The sequence below is a fragment of the Camponotus vicinus genome, unplaced genomic scaffold (genome assembly GCF_025532165.1).
Source record: "Camponotus vicinus isolate PSW18456_S1 unplaced genomic scaffold, iyCamVici1.0 SCAF_6, whole genome shotgun sequence".
NCBI classification, from domain to species: domain Eukaryota; kingdom Metazoa; phylum Arthropoda; class Insecta; order Hymenoptera; family Formicidae; genus Camponotus; species Camponotus vicinus.
The window spans coordinates 2,366,608-2,383,458 of NW_028141978.1; the positions used below are offsets into that span (position 1 = coordinate 2,366,608).

At 33.8% G+C, this 16,851-nt stretch overlaps 6 protein-coding genes across 8 annotated transcripts; 4 read left to right on the forward strand and 2 right to left on the reverse strand.

Annotated features, from left to right (window-relative positions):
- Nucleotides 1-287: 287 nt before the first annotated feature.
- On the reverse strand, nucleotides 288-2,349 carry Trmt6 (tRNA methyltransferase 6 non-catalytic subunit). Of its 2 annotated transcripts, XM_083103258.1 has the most exons (2): nucleotides 1,813-2,349; nucleotides 288-1,733 (listed from the first exon to the last, which is right to left on the reverse strand). In XM_083103258.1, exon 2 carries the CDS (start codon nucleotides 1,711-1,713, stop codon nucleotides 439-441), a length of 1,275 nt encoding a protein of 424 aa, XP_082959384.1. In that variant the 5' UTR covers nucleotides 1,714-1,733; nucleotides 1,813-2,349; the 3' UTR covers nucleotides 288-438. The 2 variants fall into 2 exon arrangements, with proteins under 2 accessions (XP_082959384.1, XP_082959383.1); XM_083103257.1 differs by having other exon boundaries at nucleotides 288-2,349.
- Nucleotides 1,592-4,129, forward strand: Eif2bgamma (eukaryotic translation initiation factor 2B subunit gamma). Its single transcript, XM_083103259.1, has 5 exons — nucleotides 1,592-2,131; nucleotides 2,208-2,910; nucleotides 2,995-3,301; nucleotides 3,493-3,731; nucleotides 3,827-4,129. Exons 2-5 carry the CDS (start codon nucleotides 2,234-2,236, stop codon nucleotides 3,981-3,983), a joined length of 1,380 nt encoding a protein of 459 aa, XP_082959385.1. The 5' UTR covers nucleotides 1,592-2,131; nucleotides 2,208-2,233; the 3' UTR covers nucleotides 3,984-4,129.
- A 784-nt stretch (nucleotides 4,130-4,913) lies between these two features.
- On the forward strand, nucleotides 4,914-6,213 carry Rpl37-1 (ribosomal protein L37-1). The gene is made up of 4 exons (XM_083101504.1): nucleotides 4,914-5,169; nucleotides 5,538-5,673; nucleotides 5,790-5,874; nucleotides 6,093-6,213. The coding sequence occupies exons 1-4, from the start codon at nucleotides 5,071-5,073 to the stop codon at nucleotides 6,142-6,144; spliced, it is 372 nt and encodes a 123-aa protein (XP_082957630.1). The 5' UTR covers nucleotides 4,914-5,070; the 3' UTR covers nucleotides 6,145-6,213.
- A 487-nt stretch (nucleotides 6,214-6,700) lies between these two features.
- Nucleotides 6,701-8,424, forward strand: LOC145973702 (mpv17-like protein 2). Its single transcript, XM_083103262.1, has 4 exons — nucleotides 6,701-7,284; nucleotides 7,372-7,802; nucleotides 8,003-8,128; nucleotides 8,278-8,424. The coding sequence occupies exons 1-4, from the start codon at nucleotides 7,257-7,259 to the stop codon at nucleotides 8,293-8,295; spliced, it is 603 nt and encodes a 200-aa protein (XP_082959388.1). The 5' UTR covers nucleotides 6,701-7,256; the 3' UTR covers nucleotides 8,296-8,424.
- Nucleotides 8,425-10,933: 2,509 nt separating this feature from the next.
- On the forward strand, nucleotides 10,934-14,964 carry LOC145973697 (protein RCC2 homolog). 2 transcript variants are annotated; one of them, XM_083103255.1, is made up of 5 exons: nucleotides 10,934-11,284; nucleotides 11,846-12,086; nucleotides 12,367-13,214; nucleotides 13,332-13,503; nucleotides 14,563-14,964. In XM_083103255.1, exons 1-4 carry the CDS (start codon nucleotides 11,069-11,071, stop codon nucleotides 13,500-13,502), a joined length of 1,476 nt encoding a protein of 491 aa, XP_082959381.1. In that variant the 5' UTR covers nucleotides 10,934-11,068; the 3' UTR covers nucleotide 13,503; nucleotides 14,563-14,964. The 2 variants fall into 2 exon arrangements, with proteins under 2 accessions (XP_082959381.1, XP_082959380.1); XM_083103254.1 differs by lacking the exon at nucleotides 14,563-14,964 and adding an exon at nucleotides 13,561-14,548 and having other exon boundaries at nucleotides 10,935-11,284.
- LOC145973700 (uncharacterized) lies at nucleotides 14,413-16,847 on the reverse strand. The gene is made up of 5 exons (XM_083103260.1): nucleotides 16,503-16,847; nucleotides 15,994-16,436; nucleotides 15,622-15,854; nucleotides 15,357-15,543; nucleotides 14,413-15,260 (listed from the first exon to the last, which is right to left on the reverse strand). Exons 1-5 carry the CDS (start codon nucleotides 16,696-16,698, stop codon nucleotides 15,099-15,101), a joined length of 1,221 nt encoding a protein of 406 aa, XP_082959386.1. The 5' UTR covers nucleotides 16,699-16,847; the 3' UTR covers nucleotides 14,413-15,098.
- Between the last annotated feature and the right edge of the window lie 4 nt (nucleotides 16,848-16,851).

The window sequence follows — 16,851 nt, forward strand, 5'->3', positions numbered from 1 at the left end:
AATGTTGTGTAATAATCATGTGATAATTTTTCACCTAGATAGAGGCTCAAAGAGCGTGTAATAATTTTTCGATTTGTCATACATGGAAAAAAGGATTATTATTTCTTTATTTTGCTTTATAACTTAATTTTTTAATAATATATATAGAACTTAAGCAGGTTCTCTTGCAGTTTTTAAAAAGGATAATGTAGCTCCTAAAAAATTAATTATTTTAAAAAAGGAATTATTGTAGATTATAAAATGTATAGGAAAGTACAATAATAAATAATGTAAATATATGCAACGTATAAAATAGAATTATTTATATTTATGTAAAAAATTATAATTTTTTCATCATTGATGTTATATATTTTGTCTTTTGACATCTTTATCGAAACATACACTGTTCAATTTTCCATATATCAAAATTTATTTAAATTACGCATTTATTAAACGCTATTATTGAACTAAATATCCTGTTAAGATATAGCCACCAGTGTCACTCGTGAGTATATCAGGATGCGTCCTGTCGGGTAATACTTGATATGAACGTAAAAAGTTCGTAAACAGTTTTATATTTATTACATTGCGTTTCTGTTTAAGTTCTATATAAGTTTCTTGCAGTGGCTCTCGATACGTATGAAAGATGACAAATGGTCGAGAGGCTCCCAGAAAAGGTAATAGCTCGTTTACGATATTTAAAGGATGCTCTTTCGCTATAATAGTCAAACCACGAGCTTTCGAGTTGTTCAATAAATCCAAAGCACGTTGCGTCTCCAAAAACCATTTTGGCTTCTTTACAGGGATCGTTTCTTCGGGTTCTTCAGATTCATCGAGTTTCCGTTTCAAAGTATCAGTACCTTTCTCAGTGTTGCAACGAGAGACTATATTTTCTCTCGTGTCAGTTTCAAGCTCTGAAATTTTAGTATCCATTTGGGGTATTTCGTCATTCTTGGTTTCTCCATTTGATTTTTCTGCTGATTCTTCAATATCTTGTGTTCCTTTTATATGATCAGTAATCTTCTTAGAGGATATATTGTCTAATACACTCGATTCACCTTGATAATGTAATCTCAGGAAACTATAAATATTCACCGCAATGTGTCTATCTTTTAACTCCTGTGGAAAATTCATGGCCTGAACAATCGCGATTTGAGGGACATTGCCTGGATGCAGATTGATCAAATACCCACTGGTGTTTTCCCCTATTCTATTCAGCATAGCTGCAGCGGGTAATCCCTGACATCCGCTGTCATAGAGCATGTGCAAACCATCAGCCTGTACATCGCTGTAGGACAATATCTGCGCCAGGGAGTCCATTCTCAAACCGCCGATCTTGTCGTGATTCTGTCTGAAATACACCTCGTGTAGTGACAGGATAGTAGGCCTGTATATCGTCAGGAACCTGAAATACTTGCGTTCCTTCTTTTTAATGTACTTCTCCTGCGAGTACTCAGTCTTGGCCGCGAAGGACGTACTGTTCTCGATGAGACTGCCAATTATCTCCTTGCCGCTCTTGCCGGACTCCTGCAACTGCAGGATCTCCTCCTTTGACAGTCTCTGCGACGTACCGTCATCGGTGATGAGACGATTGTCCTGCCCGCTCAGTTCGCCTTTCAGGTCGTCCCACGACTCCGTTCGCTCCACCAGCTTCAACGAGTACGTGTTTTTGCTGCCATGCTTCGGCACCATCTCAAATGTGCTCCAGAACGGTTTGCCGATGATCTCGTGCATCTCCACCCTCTGGTTTTTCCCTAACATCAGAGTACCATTTTCAGACACCCTGTATACTTTACTGAAGCTCTGCTTCTTGACTATCACGTGGATGCCCACCGTGATCACACTTTCCGCGGACTCGCTACTCATCGTACCAAGAACACTATTCGTCTTCAAAGACTCGTCGGTTTTTAGGGGAATCTGTTACTTTTTTTAGGTTAGAACGTGATGCGAACACATGGCCGCGTGAGATCGATCATCTGATCGCGTGTTCAGTCTTTTCGTTGGGAGACTTTTCGCGTAGCCGTAAATTTCAGTATTCATGATTATTGTTTTTTTGAAACCGATGTGCTTGATTTGGAATAAATAATCTGACTGCATCGCACTGAAATGCATTAGCATAAGCTAATACGTATTAGTACATTTATTGATATAGGTATTATGTGTCTTTCGTTGTTATTTACAAATTAAAAGCTTTTTATAATAATATATTCTTATCTTGATTATTGTAGGCTTCTCTCTCACATACACGAGAACAATGGTTCATTACAATGAGTTTCAAGCCATCGTGCTTGCCGGAGGGAAAGGCTCTCGTATGACAGAACTTACGGCAGGTCAACCGAAATGTTTGCTCCCAATCGCGAACGTTCCCATGATTTGGTATCCTCTGCAAATTCTCGAACGTTCCGGATTCAAGGAAGCGATTGTGGTGGTTTCTGAATTAACAAAATTCGAAGTATCGGCGGCGTTGGATAAGTTGGGTTTAAAAATCAAGTTGGAAATTGTAGGGATTCCAGGTGCTGAGGATCTTGGGACAGCCGATTCCATCAGACTCATTCATGAAAAGATATATACAGATTTCTTGGTGATATCTTGCGATCTGATTGCAAATATCGATATATCCAAAATCTTGAATTTATACAGAAAACATAATGCAAGTATAACAGCTCTTATGCTGCCTGTACCAAAAGTGCCAGATGACTTTGTAACACCAGGTCCAAAGAATAAACAGAAACCAGAGACAGACTTAATTGGTATCGACAATAACACAGGACGATTAGTTTTCTTGGCTTCTGCATCTGATTTTGAAGAAACATTTAATATCTCACAGAGACTCCTGAGGAAGCATACCAGCTTCACTGTTCATTCCAAATTGATGGATGCACATTTGTATATCATTAATAAATGGGTGTTAGACTTTTTGGTATTTAATAAGTGAGTAAAATCTTAGCAATGAGAAATATTTAAAAAAAGTAATATTTAAAATTTAATTTAAACTTAATGAAAAATATTTCACAGAAATTTTACCACATTGAAAGGTGAACTTTTGCCATACATAGTTAGCAAACAGTTATCTAGACCTAAGACTGTAGATGACAGAAATACTTCTATGGTGCAAGTAGATCTGAAGGAAGATATCTTTCGATTTGCAGTGGAGAAACCTTTAGACAAACTGATAAGAAAAATGTCAGCATTCAATGACCATAGCACTGATTTGGAAGAAGCATATTATGGAGATATAATACGATGTTATGGTCATATATCAAATGAAAAGTTTGGTCTTAGAGCAAACACTGTACAGATGTATCACTTTGCAAATGCTAAAGTAAGATATAAATCTTCCTAATGAAAAAGATAATTTAGTATATTTAATTATATCTATATTTTAATATATTTATATATTAGTATATCCTTTCTATATATTAATTTATTTATATATTATAGTATATAAAAAATATAAAAAATTACAAGTATATAAAAAAGAGAGTATTAACTTTAGAATAAAATTTTGTATAGATATTAGAATGGTGGGGTGCTAATTGCAAAAATACCGAGCAGTTGCCGCTACTGCCAAATATCTCGAGTACAGTGACTATACGTAGTACACAAATGCAGGAATGTTGCGTAGATGATAATTCGACTATTGAAGAGAAAACATCGCTTAAGCACAGTTATATTGGGCCAAACAGTGTTGTAGAATCTAAAACAAGAGTATCCCAGAGCGTGATAATGGGACATGTAACTATTAAACAAAGGTGAGAGTTCAAAATAATATTGAGTATCCTGATTGAGATTTTTCTTCTATTCGTCAAATATGAGTACTTACAAGTTCTCTATCATCTTTTTTCAGATGTGTTATCCACAATTGTATACTATGTAATGGTTGTACCATCGAAGAAGGTACTGAATTGAAGGATTGCTTAGTCGGAGCTCAACACATTGTGACATCTGGCAGCCAACATTCTCGCGAAGTGCTCACTGATGCAGACAGGCTTATAGAATTTTAATTATATACTATTAATAATAAATGCTTACTCAAAAAAGAAAAAATTTAATTTTGACGATCCTAATTAATGAAATAATTTTATATGTATATATTATATATAATATATGTATATGTGTATAATATAATATAATTAACTTCTCTTTATAAGTTAGATTTTCAGTTTTCTAATTTAAGAATAATAAAATTTTAATTTTATTAGATGATTAGAGATTTACAAAATTATTAATTAAAATCAAATGTTTTTAATTAAATTAATTTTGTGTAGCAATCGAATTAATTATTTCTTATTTATATAACAATACTACAAGGCTACTATAAATCTATAGTTTTATCTATAATTCTAATAATTAAATTTAATTTTCTCATTTTTGCCAAACAGCCGGGAAATTATGTTAGAATGCATTCTAATTCTATAATTCTTTTGGAAAATTTTTGTTGATCCCGCCACTGGGTTATGTTCCAAAATTTACTCTTAGAATGGCATTTGATTGACCAATTAAAATCAAGAAATTTTTTTTTGTTCTAATCATGAGAATAGGATTTTTGAACGCACTCTGGGGAATCGGAACGAAGTGAATTGAAATGACAGGGAATTTCGGAATAGCTTGAATGAAGGAACGATCGGACTCGGGACTTTAATTTTTTAGTGGCAATATATTTTTATTCTGGGTCTGTTTTTTTTAGCTGCACTGCTGCACTAGTGCAATAAGTTGGAAAGAGACAAACATACTTTCTTTCACTCTAACTAATTGCACTAATGCAGCAGTGCAGCTAAAAATTCATCGTTGGTGAGACAAAGGCCCATATTCTGAATCCTCTTTTATCGATAAAAGTGCTCCTAAAAGCGGCCTGTAGCCAATCAGAAGGCTTATATGCCACTTTTAGAGGCACTTTTATCGATAAAAGAGGATTCAGAATATGGGCCAAAGTCAAAGCGATCGATTGTTGATCCTTGTCTGACTCATCTCGTTGGAGTCTCATTTTTAGTTCAGATAGTAGTGTATATCTGAGTTAGTTCGGATACGAACCATACAACCACGGACATGAACCATTTATTACGTTTGTTACCGAGCGTAACAACGTAGTTTATGTCCACTTTCTCAGGGGGCGCATCAAGACATGCGTCCGCTGAAGCGGGATGGCCGCTCTCAGGTTTCTCTCAATTCTCTCTGCTTTCGCCCAAGATGGTAAGATAAATTTGTGTCGTTCAAATCATTTTATTTCGCCGTCATCCCAATAATTAACCGATTTATCGGCATGAAAAAGATGTCTTGAATTTTAGTAGAATTAATATAACTGAATAGTATTGGATGAAAAAATCTTGATTCTGATATACTGACACGATACCAGTGTACATGTTATGATAATGTTCATACGCAGACACGTTTAAATAACGCTGTAGAATTCATTTTACACTCCTTCGTTTAATATTAAAAAAATAAAAATTTATTGATCGTAACGTTCGCTGTCAAATTTTTTTTTGTAAGTCAAATTTCGACATCGACTCCAATGTTGCAGGTTATGTTCACCGTGTGTTTTTCTTTAATGTTCACAGACGAAGGGTACATCCAGTTTTGGTAAACGGCGTAATAAGACGCACACATTGTGCAGAAGATGTGGACGTAGTTCTTACCACATCCAAAAGTCGCAATGTGCTCAGTGTGGCTACCCAGCCAAGAAGATGCGTTCATGTAAGTTGCATGATAAGTTTACATAGAGGACTGTCTATCATATGTCCATCTGAGAACATATTTTAATATTCTAAATTTAATGATATTAATTGGAGTTTTATTGGGTGATTTTACAGACAACTGGTCAATCAAGGCAAAGAGGAGGAAGACCACTGGTACTGGCCGTATGCGTTATCTTAAGATTGTCCGCCGCAAATTCAAGTGAGTCATAGTGGCTAAAATTTTTAAAACCTAAACAATAATTACTGAATATTAAAATGATCAATCGAGAAAAGATTAGATTTTTTGTTGCAATTTTTTGCTGCTTATTTTCTAATTATAGCTGAATGGAAGATATGTTCTATATTATTTAATTTATGTTATAATTGATGTATATATATACACATTTTTTTGTAACTATTTTATATCTATATCTATAGGAATGGATTCAGGGAAGGCTTGCCAAAACCCAAAGCTGTTGCGGCTAAGTAATGCATAAATATCCCATCTTGTTTAATTAAGTTGTATTTCGACTACCAATAAAAAATTTTTTTAAATGAATCATTATCATCTTAATAAAAATTCCTTATAGTTTTACCAATGTAAAGTGGATCAATGCATCAGTAATAAGAACGTTATTTTCATGAAATGTTTGTGGTTACAATGCGCAAGTTCTATATTAGTATTAAATCTCTAGTTTTACGAGTACTTTTATTACACCATCTAAATTTTCTAATTCTTAGGTTTTATAGAAAGGAAATTCGTATATTAAAATTTTTTGATACTAATGTTTAAATAAGATATAGTTTAAGAGCAAGTACATCGAAAGAGGCTCTTATCATAGTTCCATTTTTCTATCAATATATCGAGTAGCGTTTAAAACAGTTTTATAAACAGTGAGATGAGCTTTTGATAAATCTGTATCTTTGTGTATTATATCATATCAGACAAGAGAGAAAATTTGAAGAAATACGCGATCGGGAAGAGATAAGGCGCGTCATTTATACTGCGCAACCTCAACGGAATTTTTAATTGCCGCGGCGTCCCGTATATTTAAGGGACTTGCGATCTCATTAAACAGTACAGTTGGATACATGATGGTAACTCGAGTGATTGGTGCAGTTCTATCGTGCATTTAGAGGCGTCCGCCTATACTGCGCCTGAAGACGATTAATCTTCAATCAGCCAGTCCGAGAGTTATGCCACGCATATCTATCCAGCGAACATTCCGTCTTCACAAGCACCGAAGAATTAAGAAGAATCGCTTAATTAAATAACAACAAATTTATAAAAAGAAGAGAAACGAATTTAGAGAACGAAAGCAATCAAGGATCGAGCGTTATCCTATCGACGCATTTATTTTTATAACATATGTGGCGATTCGAAAAAAATAATTTGATTCAGAAAACAGATATTTTAATTAATATTTTTTTACATATATATAATTTACAAGAAATATTTGCGATTACAGAAGCTTTCGTTTCGAACAATCTGTTTTATCTCTATTATAATAACGAAATTTAAAACAATCCAAGTTTATATAGCAAATTATATAGGCTTTATAAAGGCAATTAAAAAGGATTTTATAATATAATTCTTTACAAATGGGTATTTTGCGTCAGCTATTGTTTGGTAAGTTTGTCTCTTGCTTTTAGACTATAATGTTCTATTTTTATTAGTATAATAAATTTATAATTTTGCATCTTATAATATATTTAGGTAAATATCTGTTAATTACCAATACCGTGAGCTGCGGTTTAATGATGGCAACAGGAGATGTAATCCAGCAGCACAGTAAATATTGGAAGAAATATTCTCAGAAATACTTTCCAACTAGAGTTATGGCAGCATCGCCGGAGGATGAAAAGACAGCAATTTCCAACGCGCCTAAGCACGATTACACGAGGACAAGGAATATGACAGTGGTCGGACTGCTTCAAGGCCCGTTTCACCATTGGTTTTACATGATTTTAGACAGAGTTTTGCCGGGTAAAAGCGCAAAATCGGTAGTTAAGAAAACACTTCTCGATCAATCGATCGCGAGTCCTACGTGCCTGGCAATTTTTTTCGTTGGCCTCGGAATAATGGAGCATCGCAAAGTGGAGGAGATCTGCAAGGAATTGAATTTGAAGTTTTACAATACATGGAAAGTACGTATGATACAGGAAAATATCTTGGTGCTAATTAACATTTTAATAATCTTATAAAAAAGCATACATCTATAATTATTAAATAATAATTAAAATGCGGAATTATATACTGAAAATTTTATCTTATATGTATAATGTATAATAATGTACGTATATAAATAATTTTTATTGAAATGTTATTTATGTATGTTGTATATTAGGTTGATTGTTGTTTTTGGCCTCCTACACAATGCATCAACTTCCTCTTTGTGCCCTTGCAATATCGAGTACTTTACATAAATGCTATGACGATGGTCTATGATATTTTTTTATCTTACATGAAATATGTAAGTTTTTTCCTATATGTTTATTATTTATATTATATGTTTATTATTTATTTATTATTTTTATTATATGTTTATTATTTATTTATCATGATATTATTGAAATTGCAAAGAAATTATAATAAAATAATATATTCTTATTTCATGTATAGGAGGCTCATTGTGAGTGATAAGAAATCTCATGACTAGACTGAATAAAGGAAGTAACTGCACAAATAATAGCTGCGAAGCATGTATTATATATGTGTTTATTATTACTAATTATACACAATATATGCAATAAAACGCTATTAAAAGTTTCCAAGTAAAATTACTCTGTATCTTTCCGTTTCGATCCCTTATCGCAAGCCCGCATCTATTTGTTGTCTGTTGATTTTTTTAGATGATAAATAAATCGCTTATTAGTTCCTGTTTGTTTGATGCGATATGTGCAAGAAACTATCGATGTCAATAAGAGCGTGGATGATATCGAAAGTTCAAAAAAATATCAAGGCACAATTATAATTGTATTACAATAAGATAGCAATATTTTTCGTGATGTTTCTATTTTTAATAAATAATAATTCAATTTTTTGTTATCAATCGCGTTTTATTTCATTAATCTTTGATTTTAACTCAAAATTGGAGCCTAAAGACTCGATTAAATTCACACAAATTAAATATAACTAGTAGATTGAGATGCTTTCTACTCGAACAAATTTATTCCGTGATATAGTTAGTTTACATTTGAATAAATTCGAAATTTTTTTTCTTGCACAATGTGTGTCAGCGTATATCATAAATTGTTTGTAAAAATGCAACAGATTGCGAAATATAGCAGCAGCTGACAAGACCGAATTGTCTCATTGAACATGCACAACGATGTCCACATATCCTCGTCCATATCCCAAAACAATCTACGACGATATTGCTACCTTATCACGTGCAATAATCGCTCATTGAGTTTATTTATTTGCTCGACAGCTTTTGTTTGGCATTTGGCGACGACGGGATTACGCAGTCTTTAAACCAGCCAGACGCCGTCACGAATACAAACACGATTAATGGACATAAATACAAACACACAAATAAATTCAACGTCACGCAAGACAAACAATCTATGGAAATATTCGATAACAAATTGCCATCGCTCGTCATGTTTCATCTTCATTTCTTTCATTAATGAGAACGCGATAAAAATAATCCAGGTAAGCAAAAAATCACTACAATATGTTATTAACAGTAATATGTAACATTTTTAACTCAATATTTTTACAGCAACATTATTGACTATATGTAAAATATAGAGTAATATAACTATAGAGTAATATGTAAAAGAATATTTCGCGAAAGTATAAAAAATTTTTTAAATATTTGGATATATCTTTTTTATAAAATTTTATAAAATGTTATATTGAATTTGTAGAAAATTTACATAAAATCAAGAGTATCTGGTATTTCTTACTGAAAATAAACTTTTTTTATATAATATTTTATTGCATATTGAGTACACATGAAGAAACACGCAATTACAAGTATCCTTACGTTTCTTTGATAAATCTGGTTAATTAATATATTTTTTCAAATAGAAAAGATTACTGTAAAAGATTATGTACTTGTCCTATATAATATCTCATACCTTTGCTTATCTTGCCTCATCTTCTAGAATGCGCGTGCAATTTAATCATAGTTTCTTATACTTATAGATTATCAATCGACAATGTGATGGAATTTTTTCAATTCTCATTTTCGAGATAATAATCTTGATCGTGTATAATCTCTTCTTTGTATTATGTCAGTAATCTTTAGTCACGAAATTCGATTGCAACATAAATGACGAAATGGAATCTTGATAAAAGATCTCCGATCATATCGATGATTCTGAATACTTACTCATCTTTTTCACATTTATTTAAATTTCTTCTTAATCATATTTGTTTGATTGAAATGAATAAGATTACACGTACCAATACCAAATCGAGAATCTATAAGAGTGCGTCTATAGCGAATTAATATAAATTGTCATTTGCATTATTTTTATTATGCATTTTCACCCCATACAGCACAGAATATTGCAGCAATATTCTATAATAGTTCTTGTAATAGTATTCTGTGCTGTGGGATATGACTTACGATAATAATAATGCTAATCACAATATAATACGTATCATAATAAAATAATAATTATAAAATAATATATTAACAATAATATCACAAGGATATTATAATAACAATAATAAAATAATATTAACAATATTAATAATAATATATCTAAAGAAAACTACGTGTGAAAGCAAATTTCCCGTTTAGCTTGATATATTTCAAATCTGGTATTCTAGTATTCAATCTAAGCGTGCTGCGCCAAAGTATAGTCACCTAGCGCGTTCGCGCATAATAATACAATGTAACCTGTTGCATGTGTCGAACCTAAGCGCATCGCACGTGCTCAAGTGTCTGACGTCTGTCAAGTGTCACGTTCGAATTTCGTGCCATTCGTTTTTCACCTCACGTCACATTCTCCATTCGACGGTAACAATTGTGCGTGTATTCTGACGAAGTATTCTCGATTCAGATCGAGAAGGCGCGTCGCGTTCGAATTTTCCCGCCCATCTCCAGTCGATCCGATTCCGCGACGTTCCATCCGGACGGGACGCGTGAAACGCGGAACGCCGGTCCCCGGCGATTTACAATCATAAACTGCGCGATTCGCTCTGTATGTATGTATGTATGTATGTACTTATCCGCGGGAGCGTGGTTTTATTATGATTTTTGAGCGCCAGGTGGCCGCGTTTTTGTTGTCGATTTGCCGCTGTCGGCGGCGCGGCACGGCTCCCTCAGCGCCATTACATAAATGTCACCGCGGCGGCCGCGAGCGTGAAAAGACCGCCGCCGAATTTCCCTCTCGAATCGACCTTCCCTCTTCACCATCGCTCACCTCCTAAGAGACGAAGAGCGTCGTTGGCGATGTCGACCAAGCGCAAGAGCACGCCGAGCGGCACGTCCAAGAACCGTCCCAAATCGCGCAAAGTCGAGTACGACGAGGAGGACATTTCGAGCGAGCACGAATCCGAAGCCGAGGACGCCGAGGCCGGCTCTAATGTCGACGGCGAGGATGCCGGCGAGGTCGCCGAGGATACGCTCGCCGATGTCTCGGATATGCCCGAGCTGCCGGCCCCGGAGGTGAGACCCGGGCCTTTTTTCTTTTCTCCCCGAAACTCTATAGGCACGCCTCCCACTCGCTTCCGCGACGCGACGCGGAAAGCACAGTTCGTTTCCTCGTGTTACATTGTCTTGTATTTTAAACGATGGATTAATCGCGTCATGAATTAACAATTATTACTAATACGTTCGAATATCGAATATCGAATATTTAAGTATGTAGAATTAATATGTATTTATGTAGCAATGTTAATTGGTGATATTTTAGAATTGCGTTAATTTTCTAATTCTTCGTAATTGTTTTTATTTTGCAAATTATAAACTGAAAAAATATTTAATTTTTACTATATAATTAATCTTTGCAAATAAAAATTAAGTTGAATGTATTTCTTTTGTTTATCTATTATTAATATGAAAATTTGTACTATTAAATTTTGTTTATCTATTATTAATATATGAAGACTTATATGTTATTAAATTAATATATGAAGATTTACATGTTATTAAATTTATAAAAAAATACATTTCATAAAATATCTATTAAATGTAGCAAAAAATAACTGAAATCTGTTTTCTTATTAGGGTGGCTGGGGTAAGCCTGGTGTATTGCTCATGTGTGGCCTTACTAATTGGGAAATGGCTGGTCGCAAAGCACCACCTAAAGGAGTAAAAGCAAATGTAGGACGCAGCCTGTGGACGCCGCATACTTTTAAAAACTTGAATAATGCAAGAGTAAGATTAATTGCATCTGGCCCTGCTGCTTCCCACAGTATTATCGTTACTGAGGATGATAAATGCTTGGCATTTGGTAGAAATGATAAAGGTAAATTATACGCTATATGTATGTGCTACAGGATTAACTTATATATATAAGAGTATATACTTTTTTCCTAAAAATTAACAAATCTGTATGCATATTATACTTTGGTACAGAATAAATGTTGCATCAAAATTTTATACTAATATATTAAAAGTAATTCAAATTTAATGTGTATTAATATCAAATTTTATTTTTTACATTTTTTGTTACATATGTTGCTACTTTTTTTTTATCATCATTGCAGCACCATTGCGTTGTACCAAGACTTTGTAATTTGTAATAGGTCAATTGGGCGTCGGAGATACAAAACGTCGCGATGAGCCGACCGAAGTCGAAGCCTTAAAGGGACATACAATTATAGGAGCTTCATGTGGTCGCAATCATACTTTATTTTTGACGAGCCGTGGTATAGTTTTTGCCGCTGGCGACAATAAACTGGGTCAATGTGGAGTCGGCAAGAATGACCCCTGCGTTGTGACCGCCAGCAAGGTGAAATATTCCGGACCGCCGATAGTGAAAGTGGGATGCGGCGCGGAGTTTTCGATGATCCTCGACATCAAGGGCGGTCTGCATTCGTTTGGATGCCCAGAGTACGGCGCCTTGGGCCACAATACAGACGGTAAATACTTCGTCACGAATACAAAGATGGCATTTCACTACGAGAAAGTGCCTAAGCGTATTGTTTTGTACGTCGAGAGAGGCAAGGATGGCCACGCGATACCGTTAGATCGCGTCGAGATCACGGACTTTAGCTGCGGTCATTATCACACTGTCGCCATCGACAGCAAGAATCGTGCGTTCTCCTGGGGATTCGGCGGGATCGGCCGTCTGGGCCACAACGAGCAGCGCGACGAATTGGTACCGCGTCTGATTAAATTTCTGGAACCACCTAGTCGCGGTGTTCGTGCGGTATATTGCGGTAGCACGTACAGCATCGCGATCAATGTACACGGCTCCGCCTTAATGTTCGGTCAAACCAAGCGCACGGGCGAAGCTAACATGTATCCCAAGCCTATTCAGGATTTATCTGGCTGGGAAATTCGATGCGTCGGTTGCTCGCAGACAAGCGTGGTAGTCGCGGCCGATGATTCCGTTATCGCATGGGGCGCTAGTCCTACATTCGGAGAATTGGTAAGCTACAAATACTTGAGAAAATACATAGAGTCTTAGAATTATATATTTAAATTGTGTGCAAATGAGGATATTCTCATTGTTTCCTGATATAATTTATAATTTGTTTTATCTTAGGGTTTTGGTGAAATGCGAAAGTCATCGACGACTCCGATGGAGGTGAAAGCCTTAGAAGGTTTATACATTACCGCAGTTACATGCGGTTTATCTCATACGCTTATGATCTGCCGAGACGATACCGAGGAGGAAAGGGCTAAGATTAATAAGCTGCAGGTGTACTCTGTTTAAGGTATAAAAATGTATTTCTCGTTTCTGCAAATGAATTTCTATTTGCAACGCTATACAGATGATCGAACCGGAAGGAAGAATCTCGCTTTCAGCGAGTCAGCTATCGGTTTGACCAGTTTTAATGGAGTATCCGGGAATGATAACAATAGATCGCCACGAAACGTCCAGGAGAGATATAGAATTAGCTATTACTCTACTTTGTACTTCCAGTTTTTACTTAACGCGCGCGAATGAAAGTCGATTTGTGTATAACATTTGAGACCCATTCTGTTAGCAGCTCAGGATATAGACCAAACAAGATAGATGCAAAAAGATATATTTTGATACGTTGCTATTTTATTGAAGTTTGTCGTAATTTTCACCAGAATGGAAATAGTTATTTGTACGAAGAAACTGGGAAGAGAGGACACTGAACAGGAAAGAGAACATTATAGAATTTAGCAGTAACTGCCTTTATTTTTATCGATTTGCCTTTCTTAATCGATTTACATATTCACATAGTTTATATCATTGATTCATCACAGTAGTACCTGAATCATTACATCTGCAGAAATCGTTTTTACAAAACATGTGCAGGAATAATCCTTGTACATAACGCGAGTGAGCTATTAACCAAGTAGATAATATTTTAACAGTTGCATATGAATTTTACATTTTTTGATATGCATTTCGTTAAAATTTCATAGGAAAATTATTTAATAATTCTCTTTTTTTTTTTATATAAAACGTCACTTATAATAGATAGAGAAAAGATACATGTAAAAGATACATGTAATCATTTAATTTTATTTTTATTATAATAAATTTTATACATAATCTATTATAATAATAGATTTTATATATAATTATATATAATCTATTATTAAATATAAAATTTTTATTCAATATTAATTTTAATAGATAGAAGGATGATACGTATCATTTAATTTTATTTTTAATATAATAAATTTTATATATAATCTATTTTAATAATAGATTTTATATATAATTATATAATTTATTATTAAATATAAAGTCTTTTATTAAATAATATTAATTTTAATAATTCTGTATTATGAAGTGATAAAAGAGAGCTGTGGAAGAGTTATGAGTTTTTGCTGTAGTAACGAATTTTCAGGTGACTGACATATAAGTATCTCATATTTTAGAATATTTTTCTTTCAAGATAAGTCTTATAGCACATTTCTCATATACCATTGTCGTAGATGCGTTAAAAATGTTTGGTCGAGTACACACGATTAGGATTAAATGAATCAGAAAGTGCGTTTAGTACCTTATTGTACCAATGAACTTGCAACACCGATCACTGCCAGAATGTATTATGAATATCTTTTAAATGTGATGCCAGACATTCATTCCATTCCGTTCCACGTAATACTCTCATGCGGTTTTCGCATTGAAATATTGTTCTGATAAATGTACAAGTCCAAATATGAAATAAACGAATTTTTTAAGAAATTTACATTGTCTTCTCTAGTCATTTTTAGAAGAAATGTTGATTATTTCCCAACAATTTTTAACAATTTTCAAAACATGTTTCAAAAGCTTTATCTTCTTTTTCCCCTCCTTAATATGATATCGCTTCTTTTTGCAAATTTATTTTGTTAGCGCTGATACTGGCACTTTTGTACATTTCCAACAACGCTCTTTAATGCGATATAATTTTTGTCGCTCTAAACACGGGTTGCAAATAATATCTTTCATAGCAGCTTCATTTAAGAGCCTAATGGCATCTTCTTCTTCACGCCTACGTTTTTCCTAATTAATATTACAGTTGTAATGAACTAAAACCTTTACATTTAAATAAAATTACATTGGTACATTTTATTATTAATGTTAAATATTTATTTTTACCATAAGTCTTCGATCCATTATTATTGTAGCAGAAGCGACAAATTGTTGAGCGTTATATACTTCCTCTTGTGAAACATTACCATATTTCCAACGTAACAATTGTTGAGCTATGTAATGAATAGGATCTGAAGGCTCATATCGTAAAGCTCTACTTATTGCCCACGATAGTGGCACCATCACATTTTGTCTATGTACGTGGATTATATAGTTCATTAGACATTATATCTTAAATTCTTATCGTTTATTTTGAAAGACTGCTAAATACCTTAAATAATTGTTTCTATTCAGAGATTCAGCATCTTCTCCTTTTGGTAGCAAATTTAAATAACAGGTACAAGCAGCAGAACTGTACTGTATAGAAACGCTTGATAAAGGAACTTTATTTAAACTGCGAGAAGAAAATGATTTTAACAAAGGACTATCGGATGCAGTATCAGATGCTTCTAGGATAGTAGAATGTGATTCCAATATAGTCAGACTGCATTTACACAACACTTCCTGTAGATTAGTTTAACTTTTGATATAGATTATTCATTTTTATATATATATATATATATATATATATATATATATATATATGTAATATGTAATATGTTTTATATCTTTGACGTCACTTAGAAAAGGATATTTCAGTTACTTGTGAAATTTCCTTCTCCTTGTAATCATTATAACCGAGATCAATTAGCATATCTTCAACCTCATCATCAATACCATTCTCTTTGACATAACAAAGAGTATCTTCGTCCATTCCAAGCTCTTTTAAGAAACGAATCATTATTGGTGTAATTGGCTTAGATTTTCCCGGCCAACTCAAAATTCCTGGGACATCAATGCCGCTCGATAAAAGTCGATATAATACATTATTATCCTGAGATACTAGCCCGCACATAATGATATTCCAACATTGATTTTCAGTTAATCCAGTAATAATCAGATTCCAAATCAGTTTCTCGTCAAGTTTTTCCTTTGTCCATCCATCTTTCATTTCTACTCCAAAACTTTGAAAATATTTCAGTTCTTTAGCAATGAGACTAAGAAGGCCATATTTTATTGCCTTTATGATACTGTGCGGCGACATGCCTAAAATTTATCATTCAATGCATAAATGATGAAAGAAAAATTCCAAGGAAAAAAGTACAGTAATACCTTTTCCTTCCAGTTCCATTAAGACACATTCGTTATATATTCCACTGTGAATAATAAAATGCAACGATTTATTAAACGATGCATCACATTGCTCATTGGTACACACAGGTAAAGATTTAATTTTATTATGTTGCACAAGTTTATCCTTGAGCAAGCCGAGCAATTTCTCATTATTCCATTTGCCACAGATAGACATTCCTTTATTTGTCAATTTTATACATAGTTTCGTTTTACGAAATGTGTGGCCACTTTCTATTATATCTCTATTATATTTTTTGAATCAGACATTTAAAAAAAAATATAAATTTGAATTACTTTATAAAGATGTAGCATCAAATGTCAAAATATG

What these genes read in the sequence shown, in the direction of transcription:
- Trmt6 (XM_083103257.1), bottom strand. Translation starts at nt 1,845, where the DNA reads ATGAGTAGCGAGTCCGCGGAAAGTGTGATCACGGTGGGCATCCACGTG.
- Eif2bgamma (XM_083103259.1), top strand. Translation starts at nt 2,234, where the DNA reads ATGGTTCATTACAATGAGTTTCAAGCCATCGTGCTTGCCGGAGGGAAA. An exon ending in GACTTTTTGGTATTTAATAA is followed by an intron (nt 2,911 to 2,994) that starts GTGAGTAAAATC and finishes AATATTTCACAG; the next exon opens with AAATTTTACCACATTGAAAG. An exon ending in ATCACTTTGCAAATGCTAAA is followed by an intron (nt 3,302 to 3,492) that starts GTAAGATATAAA and finishes AATTTTGTATAG; the next exon opens with ATATTAGAATGGTGGGGTGC.
- Rpl37-1 (XM_083101504.1), top strand. Translation starts at nt 5,071, where the DNA reads ATGTCCACTTTCTCAGGGGGCGCATCAAGACATGCGTCCGCTGAAGCG. An exon ending in CTCTGCTTTCGCCCAAGATG is followed by an intron (nt 5,170 to 5,537) that starts GTAAGATAAATT and finishes TAATGTTCACAG; the next exon opens with ACGAAGGGTACATCCAGTTT. An exon ending in AGCCAAGAAGATGCGTTCAT is followed by an intron (nt 5,674 to 5,789) that starts GTAAGTTGCATG and finishes GTGATTTTACAG; the next exon opens with ACAACTGGTCAATCAAGGCA.
- LOC145973702 (XM_083103262.1), top strand. Translation starts at nt 7,257, where the DNA reads ATGGGTATTTTGCGTCAGCTATTGTTTG. An exon ending in TTTGCGTCAGCTATTGTTTG is followed by an intron (nt 7,285 to 7,371) that starts GTAAGTTTGTCT and finishes TAATATATTTAG; the next exon opens with GTAAATATCTGTTAATTACC. An exon ending in AGTTTTACAATACATGGAAA is followed by an intron (nt 7,803 to 8,002) that starts GTACGTATGATA and finishes GTTGTATATTAG; the next exon opens with GTTGATTGTTGTTTTTGGCC.
- LOC145973697 (XM_083103255.1), top strand. Translation starts at nt 11,069, where the DNA reads ATGTCGACCAAGCGCAAGAGCACGCCGAGCGGCACGTCCAAGAACCGT. An exon ending in CCGAGCTGCCGGCCCCGGAG is followed by an intron (nt 11,285 to 11,845) that starts GTGAGACCCGGG and finishes TTTTCTTATTAG; the next exon opens with GGTGGCTGGGGTAAGCCTGG. An exon ending in ATTTGGTAGAAATGATAAAG is followed by an intron (nt 12,087 to 12,366) that starts GTAAATTATACG and finishes AATTTGTAATAG; the next exon opens with GTCAATTGGGCGTCGGAGAT.
- LOC145973700 (XM_083103260.1), bottom strand. Translation starts at nt 16,698, where the DNA reads ATGTCTATCTGTGGCAAATGGAATAATGAGAAATTGCTCGGCTTGCTC. An exon ending in AATAGAAACAATTATTTAAG is followed by an intron (nt 15,544 to 15,621) that starts GTATTTAGCAGT and finishes CCACGTACATAG; the next exon opens with ACAAAATGTGATGGTGCCAC. An exon ending in TAATGGATCGAAGACTTATG is followed by an intron (nt 15,261 to 15,356) that starts GTAAAAATAAAT and finishes AATATTAATTAG; the next exon opens with GAAAAACGTAGGCGTGAAGA.